Consider the following 13,628-nt stretch of genomic DNA (forward strand, 5'->3'; position numbering starts at 1 on the left):
TTTATTTACTCRAACTATAGAGTCTTTAGATTTAGATCCTGAATCCCTGTGTGTCTTTGGTCAATCTTTGTCCTTCATCAGCTTGTCTTAATCTCCAAAATATGTTTTTACTCACTTTTTACAGCACTGAGAAAAGGGTCTCTAAGGCACAGTGAATGTTTGTTCTGTCTTTTGAACATGAGGTGTGATCTGTAAAGGCGAGAAGTTGTCAATTCTTCAGGCAGAATCTCGAGCTAAGATTTCAAAGCAGGAGACAGATCCATAGGTTTCTTGTTACTTATTGAACCTGCACTCTGTGGAAAGCTTTTGCTTGTGTCTTATTTGTTCATTTGGAGGGAAGCTAAAATGCTTTGTGAAGAGGTAAAAACCCCACATATTYGAGCTGCATGCAGACTTTTTCTAAATGAGTGTTAGACTCAAAAGTTCAAAGGACTGTATTGTTAACTGTGAGCTGTAAGTTATAGGTAGTACTATTAGTTTCTTTAATAAAAGTAGCTTTAATCTGTAATACCTCTATCGCCATTTTCTACTGACAAAACATTATCTCATTTTCTTTTTTTCTACTCAATAAGAGTCATTCCATCATAGAAATTGCAGTAATATTGATACAAGGTGCAGGTTGGCGTAGTTATTATCTAAACCCTCTGGTTGATCTGGGCACATCATGGTTGTTGCCTTCTTGCATCGCATGATGCTGTATTTTGGTTAAACACTCACGCAGCCTTGCTCTGCTCTTGCTCAAGCTCATTCCCAAAACCTTTAGCATTTTACTTGGAGCTCAATAACACTCTTAGTGCTTGACCATGTTAAGAGCAAACAGCTTTGATCCCAAGAGATGAAACCCTCGTTTCACTCATAAATACTGCACATATTTCAAATGAAAAAGGAAGTCAGTGGGTAGGCTTTCTAGCTAATGTGTGACCTCCTCCTTCTGAATTTGTATCCTATAGATAATTGGTGTATTGGGTAAAATAGTTCACTACAGTACAGAAGACACTCGGATTACCAGTTCATTACTTTACTCACTGTAATTTTAACTTTTTTCCCCATTATTAAGCCCCTGGAAAGTTATAGTTATGCTATTGGAGAAAGACTCTCCACGTTATGTTATCAGTGCTATATAATTCAGACTTTATATTTAGTTTTCTATGAAAACACCTTTATGGACAAAACAACATGATGTAATTTTTCCTTTTCTTTCTTATTTCTCTCCCACAGATTGTGAGTGTGGGAAAGCATGTTAAAGGATACCATTATATTGTTGCCAACCTGGTAAGATACTTTTCTAGAATTATACCCCTGCTCGGTAAGTGAAACACTCAGTTTTATTTTGAAGTTGTAGCACTTCACACAACATTTCCCATTTGTCTCTAATAGGTAGTTGTACATAATACATTCTTTATGATATATAAAAGAACTTGGGTTTGTTGTTAGCACCATCTATATATGAAGGGCACAGTTATATACTCCTAAATTTTAAAGATAGGAGAAGGGACTGATAGGCGTATCTTGAGGCTGAATTAGAATTTACAGAACTGCAGTGATTTTTGACTCATCTTTTTATTAGTAGTAACATAATAATTCTAGAAGTCACTTTTATACATTCCCCAGAGAACATTCATTTTCCAGTAAGATCAGCTTTTTCCAGGCAAATTACTAGTTCAGTTATTTTCACTTTAAGTCTAAAYTGGGCATTCACACAGATAACATTCAGAAGAGGGCAAAGAAGGAGTAAATGCAGTATTTCATCATTTAAATTACTCATTCTTTAAGCCAAAATACCTGCTTGGCAAAGCACAGTGAATGTAGGACAGAGTCTAATGTATGCTTTAAACTGTTTTCTTTCTACTCTCCCTCAAGGAATTTCAGTTGATGTGAAATATTTCATTGTGCTTTACTGTACTTGAACCTTAACTTAGTATCACTTCAGATAATTTTTAAAGCCTCAGGTGTTTCAAATGATAACTGTTTGTTCTTTTACGTCTTATAAATTAGATTTTTCAGCATTACAATTTTATAGTTCCCCAAGTAATTTTTCTCATGCAAAGTAGTTGCTGTAAACAAGGAGTTGCAGTGAGCTGCTAGAGAGGTGTGCAGTGGAGACAGGCGCAGCTAATCTGTTTCTGCAGGGCCACACTTGGTCTGTTCAATTGTGTGGGTAATACAGCTTCCTGATCATCACCTTTTATATTTACTCTCAGTATCCCTTAGGACATGAATCAAATCTCTGTCCTTAGCAGGTGCTTTCCCTCTGGGATATTGGGTCACTACCCCAGTACCCTGAAAATCTTTCCCCTAAATATTTCTAGACTAAGTGTGATGTACACCTGTGTTTTCTCTGATAAATACCGATCAGAGGAATTTAAGAAAATAAAAAGATGATACCTCTGAGCTAGCCTTAAACATCGCAGCTAGGAAAGGAGCAGCAAGACTTATGCTTGCCTCTTAGGGYTTTAGCAGTTTATATAATGCAGTTTATTGAAGTTCAGTTCTGTCTCTAAAGGTAAATTTTAGTAAAAAATTTGTTCTTTATATGTGCTGAACAGATTAGCCAGAGAAACCGATAGGTCAGRAGGTATATGTAATTTTTTTCTCTTTCAATGTTGGGGTTTACACTGGGTTTTCAAAATATAACAGATCAGAGAGCTACCACAATCCTATTTAACAGAAATGTTATTCTGTTGTTGTTTTCCTTGCATTAATAATGAGATCSTYRTGTGCTGTCTCTGTCTTATAATGTYTATTATATTATCTCATTATCTCAGACATTTTCAGCCTAAACAATGAATGCTGGAATAAATGTATTTACAGTATAGTGTTGTTCATTTTTCAACCATGCAAAAAAAAGAGGGATGCATTTTTTAAAGCACTAGTACAGTGCTTATTCAAATCTGCCAGCTTTGATGGAAATTGGATTAAGCCTTTAATATTCTGCAGGCACTTTTCAGTTGATTTGCCAGAGGCATTTCTTCAAAAACTGTCTTCCATTCCCAGCAATGTGTTGCTTAGCTGTCAAGACCACCCTAGCAATAACGTGGCAAATTTATTTCTTGGGTTTTTTTTTTCTTTATTACACAAATAGAAGTTATGAATGAAGGTTYGACATTATTCTCTGGTTTTAAATTTTGCCTTCTAATGGAATCCTATTGTGCATTCTTTATACTGCCATGCTGACCTAGAACAGATTGGATCCACCGTGGTGTAGGAGGGCAAACAAAATCTTAAATTGATTTTCTAGGGATTCAAAGATATTTCTCTGGAGAGATTTATGCATGGAGGAGCCAATGTGACTGGATTTCAGCTAGTGGATTTCAGTACCCCGATGGTAACTAAGCTGATGCAGCGCTGGAAGAAACTGGACCAGAGAGAATATCCAGGATCTGAGACCCCACCAAAGGTACACCCTGATCTGAAGCACTTCCAAAGATACCACTCCAGTGTGCTCATTTCTGATGACATTTTGAATACATGAAGGAAGACTGTATTATTTAGGCAGAGGAGAAGGCAGTTGATCTTACTATTACTGGCCATTAATCACACCCGCCCTTCAATCTGTATGGTGGAAACAAAAGCTGCAACACATTCTGCTGATGCAGTTACATGTCTGTTGTCACTTATTCTSTGGCATCACTGCTTTACCGACAGCAGTTAAAGGTCAAATGCTTCACTGACAACTTAATTTCAATGCAATTTACATTAATTATTCTAATTATCCAGGTTTACTTAGAGTGCAGATCTTTCCTGACAGATGAATTCTTCTGTATGAGATACTACCATAATCATAAATTTGCTACCTTTAAATTTTCATATGGAATTTCCTCTGGAAATTCTCTACCTCAAAACCTCCTGTAGAAGTCACATTCAGGAATGATTTTAAAGTTAGATCTCATCCCAGTGTTCSTCTATCTTAATCCTTCACAGATTGATAACAAAATATTTCTTTCACATATAATTTTCCTGGCAGGCAAACCACAGCATAGGTATAAATATGAATTCATCAAAGTGGTTCTGTTATTGTGTGCACTAGCACATACCAGACATGGTTGAAAATGGGCTCCTTTGTGCTGGGCACTGTGCAAAGATRCATAATCAGCCCTTCCTTGGCTGGGAGTTTGGTAGCTTGGCAAAGTCTGGAGAAAGCATCTACCTGTGTATTACAAGACATAGCTACAGAATTCAGTGAAACTCCAAAAATTTATATAAAAAACCAACCAAACAAACAAACCAAAACCAAGGATGCTGTGGRCTATGGAATGCAGACATCCCCAGTTACTGGTGACAGGAAAAATTCAACCTCTGGGAMTCTTTGCCACAAAAATAGGATTATTCTGTCTGCTTCTCAGAAGTCAGCATGATTAATTTGAATCACACATAATTCATCTAAGGATAACCAAAATTTGAGATTATAAAGATAAATCATGTCTCAAAGACCTTATACTCTGCAAGACAAAGGAAAGGAGGGAAATTAGATTTGAATAATGGAATTTCAGTTTTGGAAGTTAGAAAGCATATGAGTAGCAGCCCTGGGCATGTGAACAACATTTCCTGATGCAGTGTTTTTGTCAGAGGATCGTACTGAGAAAACACCCCTTTGTTTATGTGGCTCCAGGCTAACATCTGCCAAAGACTTGCTCTACACATTTCATCTGGCGTGTTATCAACCTGAAGCAGTTGCTGTACTAGTGTAGAAACACAGACTGTTCAGGGGACATATCAGGCACAGWGCCAAGACAGGTTTTCCAATAGGAAGAACCTACTCTTGATCATTCCACGAGCTTGGATGTCTGCTCATTAGCTGTGCATTTTTTCAGTTATWTTTTCTCAGCAAGTTACTGTTTCCTTCTTTTGTTTTAAGTAAGTTGGGTGAATGGAGTTATTCCCTATTGTACAAGACAAATGGAAAAAAAAAGAAAAAGACTTGAATATATCCAATATAATTTGTTTCTTTTATTAATTCTTAATATGCAGATTTTTCTACCCTAAGGAAATACAATTTTAAAGCCGGACGTACTGAAATATGCTGCATTTGCCCCTTAGATAAAATTGCTTTTGATTTTGAGGAAAGCTGTTTTCAAAATGAAGATGTAAAAGCTGCTGCATAATGAATCAAACTAGAATTACCTTGAAACAGTGGATTTTTTTAAAGACATACCAACTCTGAAGGGCTGTGTTTGTCCATCTATTTAGTATACCTCTGCATTGACATATGATGGAGTACTTGTGATGGCTGAAACTTTCCGTAATCTTAGAAGACAGAAAATTGATATTTCAAGGAGAGGAAATGCTGGTGATTGTCTTGCCAACCCTGCAGCCCCATGGGGTCAAGGAATTGATATGGAGAGGACATTAAAGCAGGTAAGGGAAGGCTTTATTCTAGTGATCTTTTAGAATATTGGATACAAGTTGCACACTTTAGGACTTGGGAAATAGTATACAATAGGGTAGTAATGGGAGAGGGGAAATTATTTTTTCCTTGGAAATTGGAAACAACTTGTGCTGTTCAGATTGTTCTGATTTGTAACTTGGAATGAAGGCAGAGAGGAACTACTACTATTTGAATCTTCTGTTAGTTCTTTTGTGATAGTTGGCACTTCCTCCACTGCACTGGTGAATTCATTTGCTATTCTTGCAAATAACCTGGCTGTACAGATATTGTCATTTAATGAAAAAGATATAACCACATAATATAACCTTTCAAATATGTTTCTGTCATCTTCAATAAAAGTAGACTTCTCCAGGGGAAATCACATAGGTAGTTGTTTTTCTTTTTTTTTTTCTTTAAAAAGAAATAACCCAGAGCTATTGTTCTCTGATGTCAGGATTTTGAATTCCTGATGAATATGGATGCCTAGAAAGTTCCAGATCTCTGTCAAGATGATTTAGCCTTTCCTTTGAATGGGACAGTAAAGAAAATAAAAATCCTGCAGTAGAATTTAAATCATTGCAAATGAGCAGACTCCACTCAGGAGAAACTGCTGAGGAGAAGTGACTGCTGACAGAGCTGGCAGCTCTGTGCCTGGAAGCCAAGGTTTCAGTCCTGGAGAAAAATCAGCAGAGATAGAAATGGACAGAGGGAAAGACTAAGTGATTTCAACCCACATCCTGGCTCTTAAGGAAAGAAATAAAGCATTTTGTATGCTTTGCATATTCTGTSCAGATGCACAGATTTGTAACAATTGAGAGAAACATTAAGTCAGGATTCTGCGTTCAGACAGACAGCGTGGATTTTCAAATGCGGCCAAAGAGGTTTCCATGGCCAGATCCTGATGAAATCAAAGCCAGCAGCAATATGGCCATGCCTTCTTTGGAACAAGGACCACAGTTTGGGTATCCTTCATTGGTGCAGTAAAGTGCTGGAAGAAAGAAAAAGTGTATTTCTTTCAGCTGCTTTCAGAGACACAGGTGGTGGAAAACTGCCACAGACAATCTTAAGACTTCAGATCTGGCCTTCTTCATTGTAATGCTTTGAAAACACCTTTTTCAAGCCCTGTGCATGTCACCCATCTTCCATGATAGTAAACTTCTTTTCTGGGGCTAAGGTTGTTGTCAGCTTTAGCTAGATGAGCAGTATATACTCAATTTGTACATTTAATCCTGGAGTGGGAGATAAAAAGATACATAAACTCAGGCTAAACATCCTTTAGGTTTTTTCATATGACCCCAGATACTCTGCAGGAGTGGTGAGAATGGTAAAAAATGTACTTCTCTTTAGAAGTACCTGCAGCTGGAAGATGTTCAGCTGCACAGCAWGAAAGAAGAGAAGGTCCATTGTGTGTATTTGTTATCAGTTACTGACATATCTAAACCTGTTTTCAGCATGGTTTGACAGGAAAACAAAATATAAAGAAAGTAGCCAACTTCATTGCTTGTACTGTTCTACAGTAGTGTTTTGCTTTGTGTTATTTAAAATAAAGAACATAAGACTGGCTCTTCTTGGTGCCTTTTCTTCCATTTGTAGGTTCGAATACAAGGTTTGACTGGAAATGTTCAGTTTGACCACTACGGTCGCAGAGTCAACTACACCATGGATGTCTTTGAGCTGAAAAACACTGGCCCTCGGAAGGTATGTGCTGACAGCATTTGCTATCCTCATATCATAAAAATGAGTTATGTGTGATGARATGGTTATGCAAACTTACATTAAAGTGGACTCTACAGTTTAAAAAATTTCAGTACATTGAATACATGGGTATTTCTGATGAAACCATTTTTTAGCTGCTTTTTCTACCTGATGCTATTATTCATTGCCACAAATTGGGGAAAACAAAAACAAGTGTGCATCTTGGAGGGGTGGGATGTCAGTCAGTCAAGCATACCAATGAAAACCAGCTGGATGACATGTTGCTAGGCTGCTGGGTGATGGAAAATGGTCAGAATTCTGAATAGTAGATGTTTCTTGTACCTTATCCAAAGAGTTCTTTCTTGTAAATTACTGGCAGTTTTAAACAGGTTGATTTGTACATTCTGTGTAAACAGGATTCATAGGCTGTAACTAACATAGGGSTTTTAAGGGTGACAGGACAGAAGAGGGAGAGAGAATGCCCTGAATACTTATATTTTCCAAAATTGATTGCAGTATCTGAGCCTGTGTGCTTGATTGATTTGGTTTGCTTGTAAGGAAATTCGCATTAATACATGTCAAAGCAGATCCTCCATGTCTGAATGCTTATTATCACTCAGCCCCATCACTTTGGAAACATAAGCCTGAGTACCTTGTTGATCCTTCCTCATCTGTGCTGAAWTTTTTCCATTTATCAAAGCATAAAAAAAGCAGAAAATGTATTCTGGCTCAAGGATTTTAATTTTTTTTTCAGTCATGGCCTATTTTGTTTGTGAGGGCATCAGAACAAGAAAAGGGGGTGGATGGTGGTGAATAGGATATTTGCGGCTACTTGAATAAGGCCAAAGCACTCAAAATTGAATTATTTAGTCCTGTGCTGTTGGCTAGAGGTGACAAGCACAGTAAATAGTACCACAGGTGAACTGTGTGTCCCTGGAGACAGTTACCTGCCACAGCRCTGCGGAGGCAGAGTGTTAAACAGCAGACCCAGAGTAGAATTAAACACTTGGATGAAAAAATTTCCATTATATCACAGTATAGAGCTGTAGACCAAAGCAAAGCATGTGCCTGCACGAAAGGCCTATTGGTGCAGYGGTCTTTGGAAACTGTGACAGATGGCTGAAGAACAAATTAAGAAAGGTGAGTTTGTCTTCCATCTCCTGGGAAGCCCACTGTCTTCTGGCAGAAAATGTGTCTGATCTTGCTGCCAGTCCTGCTTCCCTCCTGTCTCCATACTGCACTGTTGGCAGCCAGGAGGATATATGGGTGGCTGGGTGCACTGAAGGCAAATGGTGGAATATGCCCTTTCATCCCCTATTTCCAGGTGAACAGGAAGGAAGGCAAGGTGCAAGAAATGTGTTTAATTAGGTCACAACTTCAGTAACTCTTTAGGGAATTTGCTTGGCAGCAAATCTTTGAAAAGGGCTTGGTGTTTCAGCCTTTGTCACCTGTGTTGGGAGAGGCATCTGTCTGGCATTTCTGCAGGGGTGTCCCCATCCTCTTTCCTTKCCTGCTGTTTAAGGGGAGGGTGGTTGCAAACAGAGGTTCTGTGTGCTSTGCTAGAGGCCCAAGGTGCTTTTCTTACCTTTCAGTCATGCCTCTCTGCTACTCKGAAGTCATTACCTGTATTTGATAGAACAAGTCATAACAGCTTTGACAGATCTGGCTACTCACAAGAATTTATTTCTCATGTATTAGATAGTGCTTTATATATGATCATTGGACCAGCTCTGTAGTCCAGCCTGACAAATCCTATATAATACAAGAGAAATTACTATACTTAATCGACCTAAGAGGACTTCAMTTTTAATGTCTTCTTCTCATGTCCAACATAACATGACTTATGAGTCACCCAGCACTATCCTTTCAAAACTGCCTTTCCAGTCAGAGTAAGGCATGGCTCTAATCTTTAGAAAAGCGATTTTTGTTGCCTGCAGCTTTAAATATGTGAACAGACCATTGGAAAATGGCACAGTTAGAAAGAGGCAGATTTCCATATAGTTTAGTAAAATGGGAAATATTAACTAATGCTCATGTTAGTTTCATTTCTGCAGCATTTCTTCTCTGCAAAGCAATAACGAAAGCAGTTGGTGAGGGGAAATGGTGTGAGGATGTGACTTGAGTGTTGTGATCAAGTGATACAGGCTTTTCACTTGTGCCCAGGSACTGGGCCAGAGGCAATAAGCACAGACTAAAACACAGAAGGTTCCTTCTGAAAATTAGGAAATACTTTTTTATTCTGAGGGTGACCAAGCTCTGACCCAGTTTGTGCAGGGAGGTTGTGAAATCTTCATCCTTGGAAACATTCAAAAGCCATCCAGACATAGTCCTGGGCAACTGGCTCTAGGCTGAACAGAGGGGTTTGAGCAAATGACTGCCAGAGGTCCCTTCSCAGTTCAATAATTCTGTGAGTGTGTCATTCACCATGTATCCTATCACCAAAATAAAAAAAAAAAAGATGGAAAAGAAGAAGTAAGCAAAGCCCATCCATTACAAGACAGACTGAGATTTGGCTTCTGAATTACAACATGGCAGCATGAAAATTAATTATCAAAATTTTTCAGTATGTTCTTGTCCTTAGTGACCTGTGAGCTTCAGCTGGATCACTTCAGTGGTTACTACAAAATGCACAGACCTTCAGAAAGGAAGTGAATCATTCAAATGCCAAACTGTTATGGCAAATTTTCTTCGAGGGAAATGTTTTTGCAATATTTTTTCCTAAAAGAWAAATTCAGCCTTTGTATAAGTGGACGCAACTGTTATGAAGTTCAGTTGCAACCCAAAGRGATTTGGAGGTACTTTTATAGCTGAATTCGATCCTATCCTTTGAGGAGGTTTTTCCCTTGTGGAGTTGAAGTATTTATAGGAAAGCAGACTGTTATTTAGTGCTCTCAAAGTGACTGTGCATCTCTATACTTACACAAGTGTCATGACATATCTTTCATATTTATTCAGTAATCTAGTTCCACACTTACTGTAGCACTAATTTGAATTGAACACATACAAGCTACACCAAAATCTAAAATTCCTTTTAAAAATGCCTGTCCTTTCTCAAATAATGCCTTTATCTCTGTCTAAATTTTCAYATGGTACTTACTTCTGTAGTGCAGTACATCACTTCTTTTCCTTCTGAACTTTATAGCACTGAAGCTTTATAGCATAATGAAAAATAATAATTCACTATCATAATGAGTTCCCCAAACTGCCAGGTTTTGGTTACATATTTTGCTTTTAGCTGGTCACAGTTTTTTGACAAGAACTCGACATTTTCAATAATCAATTTTATCTGTGACTGTATGGCTGTCTGGATGAAAAAGCATCTTTGTTAGCAGGGCATACTACTAGGAAAAAAACTTCCTCTCCACTATATCAGCATTGCTGACTTAACTTCCTGTTAGCTGCAGACACCTACATCAAGGCTCCAGTGCTGTAGGAGTGATCACAAAAGGAAAATTTCAGCTAAATATGCAAGAATTTGTGCTTGGGCACAGTTTGTGCTTGTTTGCTTCACTAACAGAAAAAGCAAATCACTCATGTTCTATCATACTGCTCTAGGGACTGCTAAAATGACTTGCCTCTCCATGCATTTTTTTTTAATATGGAAGTTAATGAAATAATAAATGTAAAAATCAAGAGGAAGGTTGACTGTTTTAATAACATACAGAATATATATATTCTTATAATATATAAAATGCATATGAAACAGGAACCAAAAGCACTCTGCTGCACTTCTTGACTCTCAAATCACATCACTGCATGGAGGCAGAATCCTTCATGATGGTGAATTTTAGTCAGGGTTCTACAATAGTGTTAGAAATAACATTGTCTGCATAACTGATCATTTAGCCAGTTTCTGTCATAYTGAAATCTTTCATCAAAGGCATAGAGTGTCCTTTGGTCCTGACAATTACACTGAAGCTCTGCCTGGAGCCTGCTTTCCACTAAAATWCCCATTTCTCTTCAGGTAAGATGGACAAGGCATTCTTCTCTCCCAGCTCTTGGTCTCATGAACTCCTAATTAATCAAGAAAGAGGGCAAGGGGCAGTTGCTACTGACTGGTCCCCAGGTGCTCCCAGAAACTGAGTTATGCCAGGTTGAATTGCATCTCTTTGACAGAAACCTTTTAAATTATGTGTCTGTTAAATCACACTTGGAAGAAAGATCAATCTCCCAATTTATTCATTTCTCAGAACATGGGTGAGTCCCTTTAGGTGGGATTAGAACGCTGTTCCATGGAAAGATTGCGTTCATCTTGTCCTTTTGATGTGGAGCTGATTGCTATCAGTGCTGGGTCAGAGCAAAAAGCCCCAGCAGCCTTGTCAGCAGATGCACAGACAGCCCTGATCTAGCTGCAGAAAAGGGAAGGGCAAGAAGGGGGAAAGATATGTTTGGGTTTTTTTCTCCATGGGGTTACAAAATGACTGATTCAAATATGACTTTCGAGCTGTTCATCGCCWGCAATGAACAAAGGCAGCTGTTTTACCTTAAAGCTGCTCTGGGAAGGATTGTGGCAGCCCAAATGCAGCCAAGGAGAGAAAAACCTGATTTGTTCCACCTCCCTGCAGGCATTTCCCAGAGATGTATTTAGGAAAAACTCACTCTGACTGTGTTTTAGAGTCGGTGGGAAAAGCAAGCACCTTTCTAGGAGGGATGCTTATCCTGCATGAGCTGAGTCACTGTCTGCTAGTACTGTCTGTTCTGTGAGTGTAAAGAAAGCTTAAATAACAGGGCTTCTAATGTAGGTACTGAAAGGTCAGTGCTAGCAGTTAAGTGGAACAAGCCAAGTGTAAGTCCTGGAGTTGGGGTCTCCTGGGAAGCCCATGATGGAGCAAGGAATTGAGATTAGCAGAGTGATTGCAAAACTGTCATCCAGATGTCTTTCATTCCTCTAAGACTGGAAGATCTAGAGGATTAATGAAGGAAAATATTCCTTTGGGAAGAAAAATATTCTTATATCTCATTTGTGCCCCTGAAAGTCTTCAGACTAATGAAAATGGGATTTAACTTGCACCTGTGGTTGAAGTAAGTAGCCCAGATCATGCAAGAGCAGCTAAGTGGTGGTGACACCAGGTTTGTCTGTGTGGCAGTAGTGCAAGATGGTGCAACCAAAGTGACAGATGCACACMCCTGTATCTACTGTGACAGCATTTCTTTGGACAAAATCATCTGTATATCACTCTGCTGTTCTTAAAGTAATTTATATTTGTAGTTATGCAGAATGTAGACCTTACTGCAAATGATACTYCTTTTGTTTTGCAGGTTGGTTATTGGAATGACATGGATAAATTAGTTTTGATTCAGCCTGAACCTACACTTGGAAATGACACTGCAGCCATTGAGAATAGAACAGTAGTTGTCACTACAATTTTGGTACGGTGTTTCTTTTTTTAATGCTTATACTGGCGTGTGACACAATCTCATTTCTGGTTATGATCTAATTTAATCTGCCAGTTCCTAGGTTAGTGGGAGGATGAGAGCCATATATCTTAATTATATTGACTGTCATGTCTGCAGAATTTTTTTTGGTATGCCTTTATTATAATGATTCACTTGAAATCAGGTTTTTAAAATTGAGTTGCGGTAATTTTTTTCTTTTATTCAGTCTTACCCATTTTTTACTAAAGTATATCTCAGAGATATGAGTTCTTACAGTCTCTAATTGATAGATCTTAGCTCACAAGAAACTGGAAGAAACAAAAACCCCAAAAACTCTAAATGACAGAATAGAACAGAGGGTRTAAAATGAGATTACTGTAATGCCAGTGTGCCTTTTTGTGTTGGTAAATTATAAACTCAATAACTGACATTAGCAAGAGCTCAAATTCTAAGTAGCATAGCTCAGTCAGCCAGTCAGAACTGGATTATCTACTGTTAATTGTGAATGAAAACATGAATTTAGTAGATGCATTCTTAATATGTTTATTTGTAACTGCAGAAAAAAATTCCATTTTAATACAATCTAAATAGATTTGAAGTTTGATTTTCCAGGATTATCATGTTTTTAAAGAGTGGTTGCAAAGGTGAATGCAGTTGCTTCATTCATTTACATTTTTAAGTCATCATTTTTCAAAACAGTTGTTTCTCACAAATCTATATTTTAACAAAATATTTAACAATTTTTTTCCTCTGAAGTAAGACATGCCCTTTAAAGCTGATGTTTATCAAAGCCAACTGGCAAAGGGTGACCTTTACGTGACCGCTTTTAAGATTTTACGTCTCAGTTCACTGCCCTTTTCACCTGCTTCATTTAGACAAGACATGTTAACCCGATAAACTGTGTCTCAAATGGGAAGGAGTGTTCTGTATATGTTGTTAAGAAATAATTTTTCTAATTTAATACAGAGTTTAAAATAATCCAAAGGAAAGCATCAAAACATTTTCTAACTGAAAATACAGTTAATTACCAAATTTTCAGCAGTATGTATTGGCATTTATGCATTAAGTGTGTCTTAACAAATCTCCTATTGAAGGTTATCATTCCAGAATACAAAACAACCAAACTACTATACAGGAATTCAGAATGTAACTCCTAACCAAATCATGTAACTTTTAATTTTTTTTTTTTTTT

General features: G+C 37.8%; 1 protein-coding gene across 5 annotated transcripts in view; it reads left to right on the top strand.

Annotated features, from left to right (window-relative positions):
• The window catches only part of GRIA4 (glutamate ionotropic receptor AMPA type subunit 4), a 210,647-nt gene that overhangs the window by 134,223 nt on the left and 62,796 nt on the right, over positions 1-13,628 (top strand). For all 5 annotated transcript variants that reach the window (XM_057372470.1, XM_057372466.1, XM_057372467.1 and 2 more), the window contains exons 5-9: positions 1,219-1,272; positions 3,239-3,397; positions 5,188-5,355; positions 6,959-7,063; positions 12,320-12,430. In XM_057372470.1, the coding sequence (XP_057228453.1) occupies positions 1,219-1,272; positions 3,239-3,397; positions 5,188-5,355; positions 6,959-7,063; positions 12,320-12,430 (597 nt within the window). The remainder of the gene's footprint in view (positions 1-1,218; positions 1,273-3,238; positions 3,398-5,187; positions 5,356-6,958; positions 7,064-12,319; positions 12,431-13,628) is intronic.

The sequence above is a fragment of the Malurus melanocephalus genome, unplaced genomic scaffold (genome assembly GCF_030028575.1).
Source record: "Malurus melanocephalus ecotype Western Australia unplaced genomic scaffold, MMel_1.1 scaffold_172, whole genome shotgun sequence".
Lineage (NCBI taxonomy): Eukaryota > Metazoa > Chordata > Aves > Passeriformes > Maluridae > Malurus > Malurus melanocephalus.